A 24,027-nucleotide genomic window follows, 5' to 3' on the forward strand; every position below is an offset into this window, starting at 1 on the left:
CTTTGTTTGGAACTAAAGGATGTTACAAATCTAGATGGACAAATATGTCTGTGTATTATTTGTTTATTTTTACAATTTGTTTATGTCTCATCCCTAGTGGGCTGTAGACTGTTAACATACGTTATAATAAGGAATTACCTTAAATCATTAAAATAGAAATAACTCACCCATTTAAGAAAACACCGTGTATAAGAGAAGGAAAATGTAAGGGTATTTCTCCCCCCCACCAAAAGTAGTATTCAATCAGCCAGAGCATCATTATAACATCCATCAGTGGGCCAAAGCATCATTTTCCTAACCAAAAGAGTCTGTAGAAAGTGATTTTGGGGGGAAGTATCGATTGCTGTTGAGGAAGAATTTTACAAAGAAATAAATAAAAATGGCAACTCAATACAAAATCTCTAAAATAATGGATTGCAGTTGCAGTCTCCCATTTTGATGCAACTTGGGCAGTAAACAGCATTCAAAATTTCATCAGCAGAAGACCTGGAGTCTGAAGGTTTGGTTTCCACAAAACATTAAAAAGCTTGGGAAGCAAGCAGCTATGCATTATTAGTTGATTAGGAGATTGAGAGTGATCCTGGATATCAGGTCATGAGGTAAAGTGAATTAAGTAGGAAGATTTGGATCAGAGAATGAAGAGTGATGAGGAGGAAGAGGAGGAAAAGCTGCCAACACCAAAAATAAAGTTGTCTGGAATGAGTTCATATTTGGATCATCTGGTTTCATACATTGACTCCTCCTCAGGATTAATAGATAAACAGAATTGGAAATGAGCTTGGAGGTCATCTAGTCCACCCCCTGCTCAAGTGGGAGATCTTATATCATTTCAGACAAAGGACTCTTCTTGAAAGCATCCAGGGATGGAGTAGCCACAACTTCTGAAAGCAAACCATTCCACTGACTGATGGTTGTCACGTTAAGAAATTTCTCCTTAGTTCTAGGGTGCTTCTCTCTAAATCTTTAGAAACATTTCTAATTCACATGTTGCATTATTAAGAATTTATGCTGATTATTGGTCATTGGTAAAAAGACAGTTCACTAATTATACAGTAATTATATGTTTTATTTATCTTTTTGAATAACAAAGAACCAGTAACAAATGCTAATGTTAATTATTTATCAAACATATGTGCTGCCCATCTTGCCAAGGCAACTCTATAAAATATTTTATAGAATCGCCTCTATTTTATTAAGACATTTTAAATGTGTTTCATCAGATTTCATGATTTGAGCATATTGCTTTTCGCCTCTTTGCTATCAAGTAATCAAAAAAGGATTTTAAAAACAGTATTCAGTAATGACATAATATTCAATCTGTTCTAATTAGATGTACAGTGTTTCTGAGAGAGGTAAAATTGAAGTTGAAGAAATGATACTCAATTCAGTTTTGAGTTGGTGGGGTGCTCTAAGTGGTACCTGTGAGCATTTCGTAGCATTTTTCATGAATTAAAATTAGTGTGTTACTTGAAACTTTTCTTGATAGCTTTAGCTTTTCTTTGGTAATACCTTATCACAAACATCAGAAGGTCCAGATTGCATGTTGATTCATCTTTGACAGAAAGAGAACTTTGGTAGCAAAGTGATTTGCTTTCTTCTTCCTTCTCAATACATGGATGCTAAATTCATTTGTGAGTAAATGAACAAATATCGATTCCTTGTTCATATTAAAGTGATATGATAAAATAATAAATGATAATTAAAAATTAAAAACTGTGAAAATGGGACAACCATTTGCTTTTTTTATATTACTCACATTTAGCCAGAAAGTATTGAAGCACACCAAGTGTTTATTTTAGAAGAAATTTTTCCAGTTGCAAGGAAATCATAACTATGATCAAATATTGCTGTTGTGAAAATGCTCTATCTTTTTTTATCCTTTCAGATGTTGCGGTTCGTACTATTGGCGAGAACAAGTGGTCCTTCCTTTTCAGTTTAGCAGATTTAAAGTCGATTAAACAAAACAAAGAAGGAATGGGATGGTCCTATTTGGTATTCTGCTTAAAGGATGATGTTGTCCTTCCAGCTCTTCATTTTCATCATGGTGATAGTAGTTTATTCATCCAAGCGCTTAGAAAATATGTGGTGCTTTGTGAGTAAGTATTCTTAGGATTAAAAAAAAACAAAAGATGTACTTAACAATGGTATTTAAATGTTTGTGAATTCCTTTGAATTCTCAATATTTTTGCATAATATAGAACATAAATATGTTCTAAAATGTTATCTGTTGTCCACACAAGTTCTAAAAGTAGATATTAAACAAGTCAGTTGCATGAGAACCAGCAAATTATTCTATATTCTAACTTTCACTGAGCTGAAAATTGCGTTCTTTAAAGCTGGATTTAACATTCCTCCATCTGCACTTCTTCAAGGCAGATATGGTAAAATCCCTGTAGCTGAGAGTATTTTCCCATGTGGTGTTGAGGAAATTGAAACTATTTCACGTGTATTCTGTGAATTTTACAGAGACAGTAAGTCAATCGACATTGTATCCTCAATAGGTAAATTCCCTAGGAGACTAGATAAATTTCATATTAACCTCCTCACTCAGGATTTAAAACATTCAATACATGTGGAATAGCTAAATTTTGTGTTGCTGTGATGAAAGCAAGGTATAATTGGTTATAGTTATCTTTGTTTTAAATGTTATTTTTGGTCTGGTACATCTTAATAAATTGTAGGAAGTGTAATTTTTATTTTATACATTATACATTTATACAGGTTGCAGTTGTATTACAGTTGTTAATAGAGGAGTGAATGTTGTTATTTGTGATTTATCCTCATAGTTGTTAGTATATTATTGTATTTATTTGCTTCACTTCAATTTTATTATTTTAATTTTTTGCTAGTTTATATATATATTATTGAGTAAGTCAAAAACTTTGTACTTGTTCATTGATTTATTGAGTGAAATAATCCAAAGGTACATCTTTTTTCCTACAGACAAATGTTTGCGACTTGTTTAATGAATAAATCTATTGAATTTTAAGGTTTGTATGGAGAACAGATAATAGTCTAGATCATATTGATGCAGAAATATTGAAAATTCAAAGTGGTTCTTTGTAGATCAGAAGTGTCAAACTCAAGGCCCACGGGCCAGATACGGTCCACAGGATGCTTAAATCTGACCCACGGGGCCACCCTGGAAACAGTGAAGACTGGCCCATGGTAACTCTGCCAACGAAAACAAAGCTCATTTTCTCTGGCAGAGCACTCGGGCCACTACAGGTGCCTCTGATACAGTCTAGTCCTCTGAGGTCAAACACAATCCCGATGTGGCCCTTAATAAAATCAAATTTGACACCTCTGATGTACATTGTAGAAGCAGAGTAAAAACAAGAAGTAACTTTTAATGCATAATGATATAATGAAACTTTTGGTAATTCTTTTGAAGATCAGTAATATAGAGCTGGTTCTTAAATTGTTTACCCAATTATGCTTTTTCACAATTTTGAATAAGTCATTACCTTCATAAAAAATAGATACACCATTGTTTCATAAATATCAGTCCCAAACTTAATTCTTACCTCACAAGCACGCAATTACAAATGGCTTCTTTAGCCCCAGGATATGCCCAAATTACCAAATTATCTAAAATGCAATTTGCAAAGATAATAATACATTAAAATACACTTTTAAGCAGTCTTCTGTGTGTCTCTGAAGAAACTCTCCACCTTGGTTATTTCCTTGCTCCAAGGCAAACTTTTTATTTTTTTAATTTATATGTGTGCTATAATATGAACAACTTCATATTCTAAAGGATTTAATTGTAGAAAGCCTCTAGACCAGTGTTGCTGAAACTTTTCGGCACCAAGTACCGAAACGGGAGCACACGCGCACTACGGGTAGTGCCGGGAACTGGAAGAGCAGATCCCCGGCGCACATGTGTGCGCCTGGAAGCTGAGCTTCTGTTTTCTGGCATGCATGCCCATGTGAAGACCAGCATGCGCATCCTGGAGCTTTTCTTCCAGTTTTTGATGCTCCTGCATGCACGAAGACCACCTGGTGGAACCTAGAAGAGCAACAAGCAATGGCTGGCGTGTCTGGAGAGATAGCTCTGCGTGCCACTTCCGGGAATCGTTCCATAGGTTCCCCATCATGGCTTTACACTAATTAATTGTTATTATTCAGGTAAATGACAAGACATTCCAGAGTTCCTTGGAATAGTCTGTTTGCAAAGATGGAATGTTTACATATATCTAGCTTCATGTCTATTGAACTCCTCATGGGAAAAAATTGAACTTGAAAATAAAAGTGATTTTGTTGTAGATGAGTATTAGACAATAGGTGGCTAGTTTCTTTTGCCCCTGAGAAATCTTCAGTGTGAAGTTTTCTAAAGCATGACATTAGAATGCAGCAATAAGAGTAGTGGAGAGTTGATTGTTGGATGGAGTGAGCTTTGAATACATATCTGACTCGTCCAAAGCTTAACATTACCCACTGACCATCCATAATTGAATATTTGTCTCCTGCACTCATGATGAGAGTGATTTGTTTTAAAAGAAAAACCAAGAAAGCTAGATAATATTGTTTTTTCTTTACTTTATCCCTATAGAGCTTTGAATATGATGCATTACTCTAATTGACCAATTCAATGACTTTATTAATCATTGGTTCCAAATTAAATTTTTAAATCAATGAGAAAAAAAATAAATATTGTGTATGTGTTAAGTTAATAATGTTGGAGCAGCCCATATATCCATAGTAGCATTAATGTAAATAACTGCTCTGAGCAAGTTAAATAATTCTCATTTATGGTAAACCTTCATTTAATTAAAATGCTAATCCTAACAATTTTTCATTTTGGTAGGTTAGCTAAACATGACTCAGTACAACTTTTGTTTCCTGTGCCATATTAGCAAATCACAGTTTTTGTTTATTAATATCCCATTTTCAGAAGCCAAGATACAATCTTCTGTTGAATTTCATATCCTCTGTCACAGATGCATCCACTCATGTTAGTATTGAAGAGTGATAACATTTATTAAAAGTCCTAGGCTTTAATAACAGAATAGATGATAGTCATCCCATTCCCCCAACCCCCCTGGGATATTAAAAATAGTAGTGTTTTGTTTCAGAAAGTGGCAGTAGTGAATTTAAATCTAAAAGTAACAAGTACTTTCAACTTCATCGCCAATATGTAATGTGTGTGTAGAAAACACATGCATAGCTACTTAAAGTATATGATCAATTTATAATATGTAGCTGTTGTTTTTTCAAATGCAAGTTTTATAGTTATTCTTAGCTTATCCCAAAGTAGGAAACAGAATTATAGATGGAAATGTAGAAAAATGTGCTTTTTCTCCCCGTCTCAGGTCTGAACAGGATAAAAGGGTTCTTGTGAACTATCAGAGTATTTCACAGTCCTTTGAAAATCTTCTTGATGAACCAACATGTGGCTTAATACAGGTTAGTATAGTGTATTTATGGTTAAAAATTAAATGTAAGATTTAAGATATTAAAATAGCTGTTTCTTGAAATAAACAGGAGTGGGGTGGGTGAGGTAGAAGTGGCCAAAATCTTGCAGTAAGAGAAAGCTTGCAACTTTATTAAGTTTTATAAGAAGACTAATATCCATGAAGTCATAGACAAAAGACCCCCTGAAATCTGGAAAGAATGAGATGACTGGCATATATGAATAAGCTTGGGGAATAAAGCAAGGAAGCCAAGCAGTAGCCAGAGCAAGGAGAAAAGAGCTTAGATCTTTTTTATACAGTTGCTATTCTCCTGAAGATGGAAATATATCTGTAGAGCATATACCCAGTGCTGACAAGGCAAAGACATCTGCTGAAGACCAAATGGTTTCAGATTCTTCACTGGAAATTTCTGAGACTGAAGGTGAAACCTAAGTCAACTGAGCAGAGCCATGGGTAAATGTTATGCAAAGTATGCTGCATCAGCAGCAAGAGAGATGGAAAGAGGAAGTGGATAAAATGTTTAAACTGGGAGTAATTGAACCATCTCAAATTGAATTATATTCCCTTGTTGTGTTGGTACCACAGCTTATGCAACAAGTGCCTTTATATACTAATTAAACAGCTATCTGATGCCTGATATAGAAGATCTTCTAGGTAGACTAAGTAATACCCAGTATCTCTCTACCATTGTATCTCTACCTGATATTGACAAGCACCATTAAAGAAGTCAAGGGAAAACCTCCCATAACCCTTCCCATAATGTGGCAGGTTGTCTGTTTCTAATTCCATTTAGTAAATTTGTGATATACTTACTCAACACTCACCTTGGAAATGAGTGCTGTCCTTTCCTAATCTGGGAATTGGGATGGGAAAGAGAAGGGGGAACACTCTAAAGAGAGGCTATCACCACAGAGATAGCCAGCATTCGTATGTATGGTTCTTCAGGGTGGAACCCTATATAAAAAGGAATGCTTTCTGTATTTTATGGATTGTGTAGACCTGTAATGGAGAAGTTGATCTGTTAGGTAATTTACATCCAGATTGTTCTAGGTTTTTTTGTGTCAACAGTAAGATATTGAAACTGGCTATATAGCTAATAGGCAAGTGGCATCATTGCTGATGTAACCTGCATCGCCCATGATACACAGTGTTGCAAATTCTAGATGAAGTATTCAAACTATACTTCTTAATTCTGTTTCATTAAAAAGATACATACAATTCTATTTTAATATTATTGTGATGAGTCTTGTTTTCCTCATAATACCTCCCTGATTCTTCGTATATGTTCATGCATCGATCCAAATAAATGTTGTCTTTGTTTTTCTTAGAAATTGAGAAAGGATCCTTACACAACAACAATGGGAGGATTTTCCAAAGTGACAAACTATATTTTTGATAGCTTACGGGGAAGTGACTCAGTAAATCAGCAGCGGCCTCCATCAGAAATGGCAGATTTTATTAGTGATGCTATTCCAGGACTAAAAATAAATCAACAGGAAGAACCAGGATTTGAAGTCATTACACGAGTGAGTTTTAAGTTCTTGGAAATTTAGATGGTAACAGGAAATTCATCTGTTGATTTTAAAATTAATGTCTTGGCAATAATGTAACATATTTTTAATGCATGTCTTAGATTGATTTAGGAAAACGACCTGAAGCTCATAGAAAGCAACCAGTATCAATTGAAGAGTGGACTAAGAATATGGATTCTGAAGGAAGAATATTGAATATAGATGCTATGAAACAAATGATATTCAGAGGGGTAATATCTTAAGTTATCTCTTTTTTATTAACTTTTTATTGTTTTTAAAAGTGACAAAAAAACCCAGAAAAAACCTGCAAAGATGAAATGCGTGCATTGTCAAAGAAAAGTAAAACACATAAAGTGCTTTTAAAGAAAGTAAATATAACAAAGGAAAATAAAAAGTAGTAACATGTCATTTTAACAGTCAATAATTTCAATTCTACATATAGTTGTCTAATGCAATACTATTACCTTTGTGTCAGAAGCACCAAAGTGCTTCTGTGATGAAAGGATTTGATGGTGACATTATTGTTGCCTGGGAGATGACCAGTTCGGGGCTCCTTTCATATCCTTATTAAATTGCCCCTTTTATGTACTCGCAATTTCCCATTTACAAACTGCTGGGTCAGTAGGAGCTAGATAGTGTGAAGAGAGCTAATCCCACCCCGCGGCAGCAAGGAGTCTTGAATGTGAGCCTGCTGATCATCAGCCCAACATTCTTTCTAACCTCGTGAACCAGCATGTTGCTTATCTAATGCAATTATTCAAATATATATATATATATATATATAAAACATTTATACAATTATGTTCTTAATTTAATGTACTTTGTATAAATGAGTCCTATATTTCATTATATTTATCCATGCAAAATCTACATCTGAAGTCAGTTTGCTCAAAAGTGACAAGTGCAATCAGGTCTTCAATCTATTGTGTGAAATGGGCCATACATTTATCAGAATGAGTAATATTATTAAAAAAATAGAAACTTAGCCTATTTATGAGACTATGAGATTCACCTTGACTGTCTTACAAGAAATGAAACAAAGGACTTTGAGCAAAGAACCCAGAGAAATTGTAAGTAGTAATTAAGGATGGTAGTGCTACCTTCTAGAATGACTTGGTTTCTTTGTTCCTGGTTACAAAGGTCCAGTTTTACCTTTATCCCCCCCTTTTTTTTTGGTTCAAGGGGCTTTGCCATGCTTTGAGGAAGGAAGTGTGGAAATTCTTGTTGGGTTACTATTCATGGAATAGTACCAGGGATGAGAGGACAAGTATGCAGAAAAGGAAAACGTAAGCATGATATATTAAAACAGTGACATGGTAGTGACACGTTTAAACAGAAAGCAGCAAAATTGTGGTAGCTGGATGTCACACCTTTCTCTGGGATTGGGAAAATGGCTTACATTAGTGGCTAATGACATTGTGAGTGGTTGCACTGAGATTTGGGAGGCATGTGAAGTTATTTCTATTTGAGTATGTTAAATCTTAAGATTTTCACACTGATTTGATTTTGCCAGTTATCTTGGCAATAATGCATGTGTTTATTGTTTGTGGTTTCCTGCCAAAGTTTTGTTGTATTTTTTTATGATATCTCTTAGCCCTCCCAAAAGAGAAGTGGACCCATTGCCCATTCCTTCACTAAATATGTGCAACCAGGGTTTAGAATAGGGATATCAGTCATGTGTTTGGAGGACAGTATTTAATATTATCACCCTAGATTGTGAAGTTATATTTTGGGTTCTTACACAGTTATATAATTTAAAGACTAAGCAAAAGTCATAAAAGTATAAATGTTATTTCCACACAAAGTAATAACTACCAACTACCATATTTTTCAGAATATAAGACGCTCCGAAGTATAAAACGCACCTAGCTTTTGGGGAAGAAAACAAGAAAAAAAATCTGTCAAAAAAACCCTCCCAGCAATTTGTCTCCTTGCAGCAAACAGCAAACAGCCTAGTCAGCTTCATCACAGCCTGATTAGCCCAAGCAGCTGATTGTCAGCCTCCCAAACAAAGGTCAGCTGTTTCAGGCTACAGGGATTGCCAAGGCCTCTGCGCGCCCCTTTTTTTGCCTCCGCATCCCGTTTTCATCCTCTGTGTGTCCCAATGGCAATCCCTGCAGCCTGAAACAGCTGATCTTTGGAAGGCTGACAATCAGCTGCTTATGCTAATCATGCTGTGCTGAAACTGAAACAGGTGGTTTGCTGTTTGCTGCAAGGAGGCAAATTGCTGGGGGGCAGAGGCCGGCGGGTGGGGGCTGGTGGGTGGGCGAGGCTTTGGCAACATTTGCTGTTTAAGATGCACAGACATTTCCACTCACTCTTGGGGATGAAAAAAGGGTGTCATATTCTGAAAAATACGGTAGTTACTTACAAATAAAAAATGTGAACTAGCTATGTTTCTTTTTAATGCTTCATATTTCAAATTACACAATATTTTTATCATGATTTCTGATTTTTGTAAATTCTTCAGAGATGAGTATTTCAGGATGAAGCTTCAGTGGAAATCTGTCAGTGAAGAACAAGAAAAAAGAAACTCTAGACTGAGGGATTACAGAAGTCTTATTGGTAAGTTTTAGAAATATAAAATTCTATACAATACAGATACTAAAGTGAAAATATATTGTATATTTTAAAAAGATTATTTCAGATCTTCTGAGTTGTTTGATTCTTTTCCCTTCCTTTTTATCTTCACATGTAAACAGGTAACTTCCTAAGGAGACGCACAATATAAAGTAAAAATGTAATGGTCTCAGTCCATTCATGCATTTTTATCATGGTTATTTCAGTATGCTAAATTAAACTGGTGGAGGTTTTGGTCTGGAATATAAAGCAATATCATATGAATTTTAGAAAATGCAGACATTATTTTAAAAGCTCCATAAGAGGGTCTTCTATTTGCTTGTTTATTTAATTAATCTATACAGGTGCCCGTTTGCTAACAAATAATGAAAAATAACAATAATAATCCAAAAGTTATGAATATATTGCACAAAAATGTATACATTCAAGCAATTGAAATTCACAAAACCTCCTGGTCCAGTGTCTAGGGGAAGAGTCAGGTCTTTAAAGCCTTTTAGAAAAGGCAAGCGGGATCTCAGAGGGAATTGTCTTCCAAAAGACAGGCACTGAGACAAAGAAGGCACGTCTCCTGGGTCCTGCAAGACGACACTGCTTGAGTGATAGGACCTGGACTATGCCAACCCTCTGAAATCTTATTTCAAGTACAACCAACATTATACAAGCATTGGCATAAAGACAATACATTTTTTGCAGTAGGTTCCAATGAAAATCAGATTGTGATGGTGTGAATTATATGGCATATTCAATGGCAGAAAAGCATCTAAATGCTCAGTATAGCAATAATTAAGCTTCATGATATGATAAAGTTTCCCACCGGTATCATCTGACATCAGAACAAGAGTCACTTTGGTATAGTGGTTAAGTGATAGGCTAGAAACCATGAGACCATGAATTCCTGCTCTAGCCACAAAGCCAGCTGGGTAACCTTGGCCAGTCATTTTCTCTCACCCCTGAGAAGGAAGCAATGGCAAACCACTTCTGAAAAACTTTGCCAAGAAAATTGCAGGGATTTGTTCAGACAGTCTTTGAGAATTGAACATGATTGAAAGGAAGCGGGGCGGGGGGAATCAGAACATCCAATTGGAACCCCAACAAAATTTAAACTTGATTGCATATCATTTTATTACCATTAAATATAAAGCTACTCCATATGCCTAGAGTTTGAGTCACATTTAACATATTTAAAGTAGATCCGAATAAGGTTCGTTTCATTGATTTTTCTGCTTTGTTTTTAATCACAACGTTCTGTAAAATGTAACTTTTAGAAAGTGTTTGAAAATTTGTTTACTAGTAATCCTCAATTTAAGACTGGCCACTTAGCAATTGTTTAAAATTGCTAATTGCAACCATCAAGACCCAATTTTGAAGTTTTAGCATTCCCCTCCCCCCCCATGGTCACATGACGGCATTTTAGGCAGTCAGCAGCTACCCTGCATTTATGACTATTTGCAATGCCCTGTAATCACATGACCATGATTTACAACAGTTTTAATAATGAAAATTGGCCGTTTACTTCCAGTTTCCAGTAAAAACTGTCCCATGGTTCACTTAATGACTGTGCTGTTTGTTTAACACTGAAAAAGGGTCTGTTCACATCATGGTTACTCACCTTATGCCTGTCACAAGTTACAACCATAATTTCCAGGCTCAATTTTAATTCAAGAATTATGTATATTAGAAATAATTTTGAGACAGAAATATTTTTTCTTTCAAATACTATATTTTTAACAGCTGTTTTAATGCCTTTATTTCAAGTTCAACAGTGTTAAAAATGAAAATTCAAAGATATAGTCTTCAAGCTGTTTTGAAAATTCATTAAATCTGTGCTTTTTTTCTAGAAAAAGATGTAAATAGAACTGATAGAACAAATAAATTTTATGAGGGTCAAGATAATCCTGGATTGATACTGCTTCATGACATTTTGATGACCTATTGTATGTATGACTTTGATCTGGGTAAGTAAAGCTTTGATCTTTTATTGACCCTATGAAGTATTTTTTTAAATTAATCAGTCTGATGCATTCAATCTTAAAATTTTAATTAAGAGAGTAATAAGAAAAAGAGTAAATTAGTTAACATTTAAAAATGCATAATATATCTGTAGTATATTTATACTGTAACCCATCATGAAGGAGGTCCAGTACTATAAGGCATACTTACTTTTAAAACTTTATAATATCTATTAAAAAGTACTATAAGTTTGTAAATTATATTTATTTCCATATCTATTTGTGTCTGTTTTTCTATGTGTCTGTGTCTGATATGTATGTATGTATGTATGTATGTATGTATGTATGTACGTACGTACGTACGTACGTACGTACGTACGTATAGATGGATGGATAACTTTTTTAAGTATTTGTTCTTAATTCCAGAATTTGTCAACTGAGAAAAGAGAAATATTCCACAATTCATTTTTCCTTTTCTTTTAAGGATATGTTCAAGGAATGAGCGACTTACTTTCACCTATTTTATATGTGATGGAGAATGAAGTGGATGCTTTCTGGTGCTTCGCATTGTACATGGATCAAATGGTAATATTTTCATGTTCTATATTATTGTTCTATTAAGTTGACACTGAAAAATATTTTCTTATGTCACCTGCTCTGATTCTTCATATTATATTTCTTACTTAGTAGTATATTCAGATATAAGAGTTAAAATTGCTACATGAGGTCAGACGCATATAAAATATTTTGAATTGTATCTATATCAGGGGTACCAAACTCACGTCATCATGGCATCACTTGACGTATCGGGACTTTTTTCCCCTTTGCTAAACTAGGAGTGGGTTTGGCCAGTGCATGACACATCTAGGCTGCGGGCTGAGAGTTTGACAGTGCTGATCTATATCATCACAAAAATGGCTTTTTTAAAAATGAGTCAGTACATAAAATTTGTGTCTTATGACTTTTCAATTAGTATCTTGAATCTGGTTGTACCTTCCATTGTAATTGATTATTGTTACATTTGTATTTAAGTCTAAGAATTATTACCTATTTTGGGGGTTCTCTTCCTTCCTGAGGTATTTTCCCAGGTGTCATTTACATTATAAACTAGTAGATAGCAATTCTTAGATTTTGCCAAATATTTGTAAGTTCTGGGTCTCTGGTGGCTGAATAATAGAGTAAAATGCTTAAGAGTATCTGAAATCAGACATAGTAATGTATTGAATGATTGTTCACAAGGATTTTGAAGTAAGATATATTGCAGTATGACTAGTATAACTGTAGCTTGATTAATGCTGAACATAGCAGGGAGGAAGGGTACAATTTATTTTGAGAATTCCTTTGTATAACTATTCTTTCTGCTAAAAAGAGTGAAACCCATATAAGGCTCGTTCATTCATATATGTGAATGAACTTTGGGTAGGTTTCATCTATGTATAGGTATAGTTATAGATCTTTGTGTAGGTGTGTGTGTTTGTGTGTGTGTATGTGTGAGAGAGAGAGAAAGAGAGAAAGAGAGAAAGAGATAATGCACATATGTCATCTATCTTTCCATTTAAAGCCAGCAGTTCAGCACACACAGTGGAATTATGTGTTCATTATAATGCAGATAATTATTTATCAATTATTATCATGTAATCTGTTCTTGTTATTTATCCCGATTACATTCCAAATACAGCTTTTATACATTTTGTGTGCATGTATATAACTTGAATTCACATACATGGACAGCTATATACGAATACATCTGGACAGGGTCAGTGCAACTCACCACAGCCAACTTGCCACATCAGCTTACCATATTGCTATGGCCAACTTGCCATGGTCAGCTCGCTGCGGGATAATTTCCCATGGCCAACTCGCTGTGAGACAAGTTGCTGCGGGAGAAGAGTTATACTATTATCGAAGAAATAGTACGATAGAATCATTAAAGAAAGGATGCCAAAGGATGGACAAAATGAAATGTGAATAACACAAATTAAAATAATGTTTTAATTATTTTAAATAATTACATTGAAGTATTGAATTGTCCCACAATGAATTGTCCCATGGCGAGCTGGCTGTGATGAGCTGACTATGGCAAGTTGTCTCATTCTACCTGGCACATATAGTGCAATCTGTTTAGAAACAGATGGAGGTAGCTACACTTATCATAGCTTTCATTTATGTTTCTATTGAATTAAATTATATCAGTTGTGAGATTAACTTCATCCTTGACATCCTTCCAATTTTCCTCTCAAAATATGGTTGTGTTAGGAGACCTGGGAATCTCAAGGAAATGGCAATTTGATGAGAATGTTGCATTGTTTTAAACATCAGTTATCACCAATACCTTGTTACTAATTACACTGTTGATGCCTTTTAATTAGTTTTTAGCATTTGGATTTTATTATTGCTTTTATGTAAGCCACATAGAAATGCTTTATTATGAGATGTGGCTGTATAAATGTAATAGATAAGCAAACAATTAAGAACAGAATTAGATTTAAACTTAAATACATTTAAGTTTCTGAGAACTCACATAAAATATTCTGTTTGTCATCAAGCATCAAAATTTTGAAGAGCAAATGCAAGGCATGAAGACACAGTTAATTCAACTGAGCACTTTACTTCGCTTATTAGATAGTGGATTCTGCAACTATTTGGGTATGTATACTTTTTTAAAAATATAGTTATTCTGGATATTTCTTTACACCATTTTCTTGCATCAATTATTTTCTTAGTTTTGAAGAGTCTTTGGTTTTTACCTGTAGATAGCAACTTACTTTATGCCTGATTTTGAACCAAATGTTTTTTAACCACCCTGGTTCATACATCTCTAATCTTAAAAAGCAATCTTTATGCCCTAGAGTTTAATGTGATTCAGATCAGTGGGCTGTGGCGCACTGGTGGTCGGTGAGAAAATTTTGGTTGTCTGCAGAGAAATGTCCCCCCCAAAGCACCCCCCAAAGCAATTAATCCAGGCTGGATGAGAATACAAGGCTGCACTGCCCACATGGCCCACTCACCCGCTGGCCCCCACCCTTCAGCTGAGCGCAAACCTTACCTTAAGTAGAGCCACGTGAACTGGAAATGGAAGGTAAGACCAGTGGCGTGGGAGGGAAATCCGCCCCAGGCTGGCTTGCTGACGGTGGGAAAGTTGGTCCCATATTCCAGAGCTGCAGTAGTCACAGGACTGGCCCTTTGGTCATCCCGGAACAGCTCCAGGAAGCCCAAAGGGCCAGTCTTGTGACTACTGCAGCTCTGGGATATGGGACTGGTCCGTGGTGGGGTTGGAAACCTCCTTGCAGGCCAGGATGAGGTAATGGTGCTGTTGCAGCAAGAGGAGGGCATAGTTAAACCACCACATCTATGTTCCAAGATGAGGGTGGCAGCCAAATTCCCCGCTCGGTGTTCTGGGAAGACGTGGCTTGGGGATAAAGGGGCTTCCCTCTGTGCGAGCAGGCGAGTTGGCAGGGCGCTGCCCGAATTGGTACCTAGAGCTCAAAGGCCCTCTTCCTCCAGCCTTGGGAGGGGCGCTGATTCCTACCCTGCCCCTCTTCGGGTAAGCCCAGCTGGGCGCCACGTGTTGGGTTCTGGCAATGGACAGGGAAATGCTGTGCCCTTCCCCACTTGCTGCAGGGCCTGCTGGCGAAGCACCCCTCTCATGCACCCACCACTGCAGTTGGGTGTGGGAAGGGAACACGCTCCATGTGGGGGAGTGAGATACGTTCTCCATCCATTGTGCTGAGTCAAAGTGCACTAGTGGGCAGGGGAGCAGCTGCAGCCGGCTGGTGAAGTGGTGATGCCAGTGGGTAGACTGACACATGCAGGGAGCAGAGTGTGTGGGAGATGGCAGTGTCAGAGCGCTCCCTGGCTCTTCCCCGAAGCTCCTCGCACCAACTGAATACCCTGCCCTGAATGCTGCCACTACCATCGCTTCCCACCTTGCTTGGAATGCTTGCGGCGGCATTTCGGACAGGACGGTGGCAGCAGTGTGGGCGGTAGGCTAATGAGGCTTCCCAGAATTCTCTCTGGGTCTTCCCTGAAGTGCCTTGCATCAGCTGAATCCCCTGCCCTGAATGCTGCCACCACTGCTCTCCACCTTGCTTGGGTCGTCTCTCAGAGACAGGAGTTTGGCCAAGCTACCTGCAAAATCGTCTCTCTCAGAGCTCACGGAGAGAAGCAGCTGGATTCATTCTCATTTCTCAAGAGCCCGGCCAAAGTTTCCCGCACTGCTTCTGTGAGTGCTCCTCGAGAGAGAGAGACGATTTTGCAGATAGCTTGGCTGAACTCCTGTCCCTGGGAGTCAAAGTGCTGAAGCGTGAGCGGCGCAGGAAACTTCGGCCGGGCTCCTCGAGCGAAGGTGGTTCGTCAGATTTAAAATTATGAGTTTGGTGGTCCCCGAGGTCCAAAAGGTTGGCAACCCCTGATTCAGATTACTGTTTCAGCCTATTTGTTTGATTGTATTAGTATTTATAGTTAAAATAACTTTAAGTATAACTTTTGATATTATTGTGTTTGTCCTGAACTAGCAATGAAACAGTTATGGCTGTATTATATAAATTACTATGTTTGTTCATAGCTCGATCATTTTACCCAAGAATTTCTTTCCAGTTGTCATTTATTGTGAAGTTAAAATAACCTTCTAAGAGGACTTAGGGATGTATTTTTCGCTATTTCTTTAGAATCTCAAGATTCAGGCTATCTTTATTTTTGTTTCCGATGGCTTCTAATAAGATTTAAAAGAGAATTTAGTTTTCAAGATATTCTTCGCTTATGGGAGGTAAGATGTGTTTTATGGAAACATTTAACTTGTGATACTCAGTTAGAAGATTCAAGTTTTAAAAAACATACTGAATATTTCTTAATATCACAGTATACAGTTTTTAAAAAATTATCTAATGAGGAGTGCATAATGTTCTTCAGCCACACCTGCACGATACATCAATATCTCTAAAAGCAGATAGATCCAGATTCATTTTTGTATGAATTTGGAATTTTAAAAGGAAAAATTTTAAGTACCTGCAAACATCTTATCCTTAACATTATCCTTTCTTACATATACTCAAACAGTAAAAATAGACAAACTGAAAAGCCATAACCTTTGATATGGAAGACGTTAAAAAATGCTGCCAGGCTTAATTTTTTGTTTCCCAGATGCCAGAAGGTAACCATACTGTTAGAAGGGTTGGCCTTTAGTTTTTCTCAAAATGGTGACTAGATCTTTTTTTATATGAAAAATAACTTTATTATTAAAATGAATAAACTAAAACATACACACTGTAGAAAAACTAGATAGAGGACACTCAAGACACAGATTCTGTTAAGTTTTGTAAAGAAAAAAAGGAACAACCTGAGTCACACACACACACACACACACACACACACACACACACACACACACAATGTTTTCCTAAGTTTTTGCGGGTATCTATATGTATGGTTTTCAGCTTTGTTCGGGTATTTTCCCACGTCATTATAGTTGTGCTTTTAAAGTTGTAGTAACATTTCGGCAGAATCTCATCTGCTATCATCAGGCTTCTGTATTGTGATCGTCTGTGAGTCAGACTTTCACAGCCATTTCAGTTTTGTTTTAAAAAATGTTTTAAAACTGAAATGGCTGTGAAAGTCTGACTCACAGACGATCACAATACAGAAGCCTGATGATAGCAGATGAGATTCTGCCAAAACGTTGCTACAACTTTAAAAGCACAACTATAATGACGTGGGAAAATACCCGAACAAAGCTGAATACCATACATACATACATACATACATACATACATTGGATCTGATGTCTGGTGTTCAAGTTATCACACATCAAATCTAGGTCATGCCCATGTTCTTTCATTGCCTTCTTTTGAATCATACTGCTGAGTATTAGATGTAGAATTTTAGATGAGATCTATCTAATGAAGAAATACGCCTTTTGAAAACTGTAGTTCTGTTGACGTACTCTAAAGTATTATTACTGTCCAGAGCCTCTCTATGAGGAAGATGGGTAATTAAAAAGTTTGATAAATAAATAAAGTTACCTTTTTTGGGTAGCACTGTATTGTTGATTGAAGTTCAGCTTATGGAATAGTTCACATCTGAAATTTTTAGTATGTATCAAAATGAGCAAGGGTAAAGGTAAAAGTTTCAGTTTGTGACATGACCTGTCCAGTTATGTCCAACTCTAGGGTCAGGTGCTCATCTCTGGTCCTTGACTGAGAGAGCCAGCATTGCCCGAAGACATTTCCCATGGTCATATAGCCAGCATGGCTATATGTTAAAGACACACGGAATGCTGTTACCTTCCCACTGAAGTGGTAGCTATTAATCTACTCACATTTTTGCATGCTTTTGAACTGCTAGATGGGCAGGAGCTAGGGCAGGAACGAGAGCTTATCCCATTGTGTGGCACTCAGGTTTCGAACCTGCGTGTCTCTCTCTTAGGGCTCAAAGAAAAAAAAATATCTGCTGCAAATTCAACATGGCATCAGGAAGAGCATCTGGCTAGTAAATCCTTACTACTGTCTGGCTAGTAAGCTCCCTCCAGCTGCCCCAACTCTACTGAATTAAGGGATTATAGGGTTGTAAAAAGGGATGTTTTAAAATGTATCCATTTATTAAATAATGTACCATACTACCCTACACTATAAACAGAGTAATAAGAATTATTTTCTTTCCATCTTCTGTACTTTTTGCAAGAGATGAGATAATGTCCCATTTGTAAAATAAATAAATAAAAAGAGAAAGACTGCTGAGATGTCAAATGTCAGGAGCAAATATGAGAAATAGTAATGAAAGCATCTAATTTCTAGACACTTGCTTTTTACATTATCAGGATTCTCTTGTTTTTTTCTTCTAGTAAAGAATATATAGATTCATTCTTACCAAAATTAAGTAGTTTTGTTTGCTGGCAGTCTAAAATATGTTACTTACCCTATTATCCCAATGCTTGTTTTTGTTCCCTGACTTTCTATGACACGTATTCTGATGTAATAATTTTAAAGTCTCATTAGAGATATCTAATGTTAGTTGTAGATGGCTGATGCTAACAGCATATTGATTGCTATGTCTTTTTTCTTGTCAGGTCTTTAAAAAAAGCTGTAATAAGAAATGAACTATATAGACAAAATACAATACTCTGCTCATAAATTATATAGATAAGGATTTCATTAGAACTACCAACATTGAAATAGTCATAGCTTTTAATGAAATCGATAATTAAAAGTTAGCCAACTATTTTTCTCTTCATGTGATTATCTCTCCCGAAAAAAAAATAATGTGGTGACTGGATATTATAGATATAATCAGTCTTAGCTGATATGTAAACTGAATAATGATTCAACTGAAATATCAAATACAGCCACACACAGCTGTTAAAGAAAATGTAAGAAATGAACTAATGCAGTGAGCTTTATTTAAATGAATTTTATTTAATGTTATTTAAAAGATTTGTATGTAAAAATCTTTTACTAAAATGGCCAGAGTCTTTTCTTTATTTATCAGCAACTTGAATGTTTTACCAGGTCATGTGGACAGATTTGCCTTGTCAGAATTTCCACCTTCTTCTATGCTGTGCTATTCTGGAATCTGAAAAACAACAAATAATGGAGAAGCATTATGGCTTTAATGAAATACTCAAGGTATTTGTTAAATTGAATTAAATTGAGACTATTTTTCTATTCTTTCTGTTTTGGATTTGCAAAATGAACAGCATTTTATTCTAGAATAAGAAGTGCGAGAGGATTAATGAATGTTAGTAGTCTGCCACAGTTTTTCTGTGATGAAACATGCTCAATGTTGAATTATTTATAAAGAGATTTTATAAATCAGATTATTTATATACAGAATGATGGTTATTTGATTTATAAAGCATATAGTAGAGCTTGTTCTGAAGCAACCACAAAAGCTTCTTACTTTATGTGTATTTCTGTAGGACAAAGACGTCAAGGTGAAATAGGAAGTTCGTGGTTGAGTGAAGTTAAGCTATGGAATAATAAAGTTACCTATGGTTATAATACAAGCAAAAACACTCAGTCTATACTGGTGTATTAGTTCACAGAGAAATGGCAATCCATATGTTGTCCAATTTCAGTATGCAGTTACAGTAAATGGTGGTGGCAGCTGTTGGCTGTAGCCTAGCAAAAAGAACTGACCAGCTTAAAACAACTGTATCAAGAATTCTAAATACAATCAGGGTGTGTAATTTATGTACCACACTTTATCCAAAATATATTTCTAAATTTAGAATAATTGTATATTTTCAGTGAAAAAGATAAACAATAATAAGAATGTCACATTGTACCATATTCTCAATGTATCTAAAATGCTCCTTCAATTTTAAAAGTAAATTATTTGGAAAAAGCTAGGTTTTTTTAAAGATACAACCATAGAGAACTACACTTTAATTCTAGTGATGAAAGATATTAAGCAAGATAGCAATAACTTAATAAAAGATGTTGAAGGTATCAACATTCTGAAACACTTCATCTTTTTTGAGGCTGACCTTTTTTGCTTTATTTTATATCAGCATATCAATGAATTGTCTATGAAAATGGATGTGGACGATATACTTTGCAAAGCAGAAGCTGTTTCTGTGCAGATGATGACTTGCAAGGTAAATGGTGAAATGTATTTTATAAGCATTCTATGAAGAAATTATGGTTTGTTCCAACTGACCCTTCAAAAGGTGTTTGGGAGTATAGAAGGAATACACAGAGTGATATATAATTTTTACATAGTAACATTTTATTATACACTGTCCAGAGTCCCTCTAAGGGAGAGGTGAGCAGTTTAAAAATGTGAAAAATAAAATTAAACAAATAAATTTTACTTTCAGATTTTGCATTTCCACTATTAGGAAAACATAATGGGCTGTGGAATTCCTTGAGACTGAACCTTTTTCCCTCCTTTTTTTTTGTTAACTTTCAAGGTTGTGTGCACACGTGAGACAAGATTAAAGAAAAGCAGTAAGCCATATTAATGTGCAGCATTTCCCTATCCTAGGAAAATAATAAATTCTGTTGCAGTATTGTGATTCTTGACTGTTGTATTTTGTTGCTGTTTTAGGGCTACTTGCCACCCATTTTTGCTATCAAACAATAAATTGTATAATTTGATACTTCATGTAAATACATTTGTAAGCCATGTTTATTTCATTTAATTTAGTTCTGCATTAGGGAGTCTAGTATTTTTGGTTGGGATATTGTTTCAAAGCAGGATATAATTCGAGAGGAATTATCCCAGCAATAAAACATAACTTTTGTCTTTTCTTTTCTTCAAAGGAATTACCTCAAGCAATTTGTGAAATTTTGGGATTAGAAAATAGTGCTATGACAACACCAGATTCAGATGCTGGGGAAGATGAGACTGTTGATGGGATGAGTTGCCTTGCATCAACATATCCAAATGTCTCTTTGCCTGTTGCTGCCGCCAACAAAAGAAATGAAAAAATTCAACAAGTGATACACACAGACTCCACAAACTAATGCTAGTGTAATTGGCTGTATTGTTCAACAAGCAGTTTATTACAGCTGTTTTGTTTCAGGCACTTGGGTTGATATTTTGAGTTTGTGTTGATTAAGCTTTAATGAATTGGGAAAGAAATCATGTACTGTAATACTTCTGCATCAAAGCTTTACATGACATTATTTTTATAGTTTATTCTACCAAAATAGCCTTCTGTTTTTCCAGTAACATTCCTTAATACATTTGTATAAAAGTACTTTTTTTTGTCTTCAGCGAAATGAGAATCAGGCAGTGTGAATGGCATGAAATAAGGGGATCTATTCCTTGTACTTTGAAAATACCCGGGCATGGATAGTTTTTAAAATATCATTAAAGTGTTACAACTCTTCAAAACTATTTCCTAAGTTAAAGTTGGCAACTTCCACAACACAGTTTGTAAATGAAAGGATTGTGTTCTTTTTCTAATGTTTACAAAGACACTAAGTATTTGTGGGGACTGAATGTAGATTTGGAATGAAAATTTCCATTTGTGAAGTCCCTGATTCTGAATTTTACATAATCTAGGATGGCATTTTTACATTTCACACCTTTCTTATGCATACATGCTTATGCATTCAGATGTATGAATACTAAAGGATAACTATTTTTGACTAAAACAACTTTGGTTGATAATTGAGGTAATTTTGTCTAGATTTTAATATACAGTCCAAGCCTAACTATTTTTGAAAATCATTTTTCTAAATAAGGATAAATGTCTGAATATATTCAGGTTCTCAACTTAATATTCTTAGCAAGGGTTTCTTGCTCATTTAACTAATAATGTTTATCTTTGCTGAATAGTAGTATTACTGCCTTTATATTAGACTAAACTTTTTGAAAACAGATAAAATAAAGATGAAATTTTAATTTCCTTCTTTTGGTTCTTCCTAAGCTCCCTTTGGTGACACAACACAAAAGCTGGAGTTTCCTAGAGTAGACCATTACATGCATATGAGAAAACTATAAGATTATACTATGCGATTATTTGATGTTTTACAGTAATGTGAAATATAATTTCATGTATTTGTTTCTATTTGAAGAGTATTGTACATATTATAAAATAAAATGCAAAGTTTACTTAAAGATTTTTAATTAAGACATACTTTGGGGGAAACTGAAAACAGAGTTCCTAAATTTCAAATGTTTCATCAGAGGCATTCGGTTCTTTCTTGGCATAACATTTCGGTTATCAAACCGACAGGCTAGTGATGGAAGAATTTAAATTCCTTGTCCTCTAAGGCATCTGTGGGGTTGTATTCGTAAATAAACAGTTGAATTTTGGTTTTCTGAAACTTGAAAACACAAATGTGATCCTCATGACATTTGTCCGGATCTGGAAATCCCTTTTTCATAATGACATCCTAATCCATGTTTTGGCAATAGAAAATCTGGCTTGCCTTTTCCACTATGATTAAAGTTAGGGGAGTAGCTGTAAGAAAAAGGGAAAGAAATATTAAGTCATTCCCAATTATATATCAAATACGATCTATCTCCAAAGGATTCGAGTTCTTGTATATATATTTTGAAAAAGAACTTACTGAGAGTGAAGAAATATGCCCGTGGTTTTAGTTGCTCAAAAGATAAAACAAATTGTTGTATTAATGTGACAGAACTGATGAAATGGCAGGTTATTAACACAGATATCAAAAGGTGAAATCTCTGTAGTCCTTGGCTTTAATTTGTTTGGGATACTTATCTTTTATGAGTTAATAACAAAATACCCCATTTGGGGTAAGCAAGACCCAGCATCTCTAGGCTTTCATTTCCTGCTTACAGGAAATAATTTTGGGATTATCTTGCCCTTTTTGTTCTCTCATAGAACTTTGGCTTTTACATTATCATTTTAATACAACTGTGGGATATATGTTTTTTCTACTGCTGTCTTGTTGGCATGATTCCAAAATGAACACAAAGATGAAATGGAATAATCCTCCCTCACCCCTTCTGTCTCTTTCTCTCTCTCTCTTTTACACACATACACACACACACACACACACACACGCACGCACGCACGCACACAATTTTCTTAATACTTGCAACATTCCATATGGCAGAAATCTGGAAAGCATAATTAGGATATTTATACACATAGTAGGAATTCTGATTTCTTTCTATTTTACTTACTTTACATGACAACTTTATCTTCATAAAAATAGTCAAACTGATTTGGTATTGAAAACAACTGAATAATTGTAACACAATAGCCCCAGTAATAATACTTATTTAAAAAATATCTGACATGCGTAAAGCCTGTGTACCTTAAATCAGCCAGATGGAATCGGAGGAGACTCTTAACGAAGGTAGTCCCACCATTTACAGTAGATGCAACCACATGCATCCTCATGCAACCAGATTAGCTCTTCAATAGATATAGGAGGGGGACTTTATAAGAACCGAAGTAATGAGCATCATCGTACTTGTCCTGTAATGAATTGTTAAGAGAGTTCTAGAAACCTTCATTTAAGTCTACTGAAATGTGCAAAAGTTCTTGGGAATTTAACCTCACCTGTATTTGGTTAAAGAACACATCCATAACTCTTAAGCAGAAATGTTTAAGTGTATTCTTATTTCCTGGGATACAGTAGTTTAACATAATTGGATAATACAGCTATAATATTTAAATATTTGCACAATCTATACACTTTAGAATTTATGTACTAAGTAAAATTTATTTTTATATGTGATACTTCACCAATAAGTAACAGAAGGTGCCTTTGGTGTAATGTCAGGTGCTAATCTCAATCTTTCACACAGTTGCCTCACTTATATATTCAGAGTAGGTAAAGGAGGAATTGTAAAACAATAAAACAACTTTATAATATTTTTAATCCAGTAATAACTCTCATTGGATTATAGCACGAAGGCTTTTGACAATATTAAAACACTCATGGGAAAAGTAACAAATTCTCTTCATTCTTTTTAAAAATGTAATCTTTATTCAGTGGCATGAAAAGTGCATTTCTTGTTAACTGAAACATCAAGCTGCCCATCTTGCTTTGAGTTTCAATCTTCGGTAATGGAATGCCATGCAAATGTTCAAATGGCTCTCTGCAAAGAAACTGCTAAACC

At 35.3% G+C, this 24,027-nt stretch overlaps 1 protein-coding gene across 1 annotated transcript in view; it reads left to right on the forward strand.

Moving 5' to 3' along the window:
* Positions 1 to 22,041, forward strand: part of TBC1D15 (TBC1 domain family member 15) — a 33,302-nt gene extending 11,261 nt beyond the window's left edge. Inside the window, exons 5-17 of the mRNA XM_087935605.1 lie at positions 1,886 to 2,096; positions 5,316 to 5,409; positions 6,746 to 6,943; positions 7,051 to 7,179; positions 8,132 to 8,235; positions 9,420 to 9,514; positions 11,368 to 11,484; positions 11,963 to 12,063; positions 14,025 to 14,124; positions 16,146 to 16,243; positions 18,978 to 19,094; positions 19,982 to 20,068; positions 20,736 to 22,041. Coding sequence (XP_087791731.1) covers positions 1,886 to 2,096; positions 5,316 to 5,409; positions 6,746 to 6,943; positions 7,051 to 7,179; positions 8,132 to 8,235; positions 9,420 to 9,514; positions 11,368 to 11,484; positions 11,963 to 12,063; positions 14,025 to 14,124; positions 16,146 to 16,243; positions 18,978 to 19,094; positions 19,982 to 20,068; positions 20,736 to 20,939 — 1,655 coding nt within the window. The 3' untranslated portion in view covers positions 20,940 to 22,041. The remainder of the gene's footprint in view (positions 1 to 1,885; positions 2,097 to 5,315; positions 5,410 to 6,745; positions 6,944 to 7,050; positions 7,180 to 8,131; positions 8,236 to 9,419; positions 9,515 to 11,367; positions 11,485 to 11,962; positions 12,064 to 14,024; positions 14,125 to 16,145; positions 16,244 to 18,977; positions 19,095 to 19,981; positions 20,069 to 20,735) is intronic.
* The last annotated feature ends 1,986 nt before the right edge of the window (positions 22,042 to 24,027 follow it).

This window comes from Pseudonaja textilis, chromosome 5, assembly GCF_049901715.1.
Source record: "Pseudonaja textilis isolate UNSWEBS1 chromosome 5, rPseTex1.2, whole genome shotgun sequence".
NCBI classification, from domain to species: domain Eukaryota; kingdom Metazoa; phylum Chordata; class Lepidosauria; order Squamata; family Elapidae; genus Pseudonaja; species Pseudonaja textilis.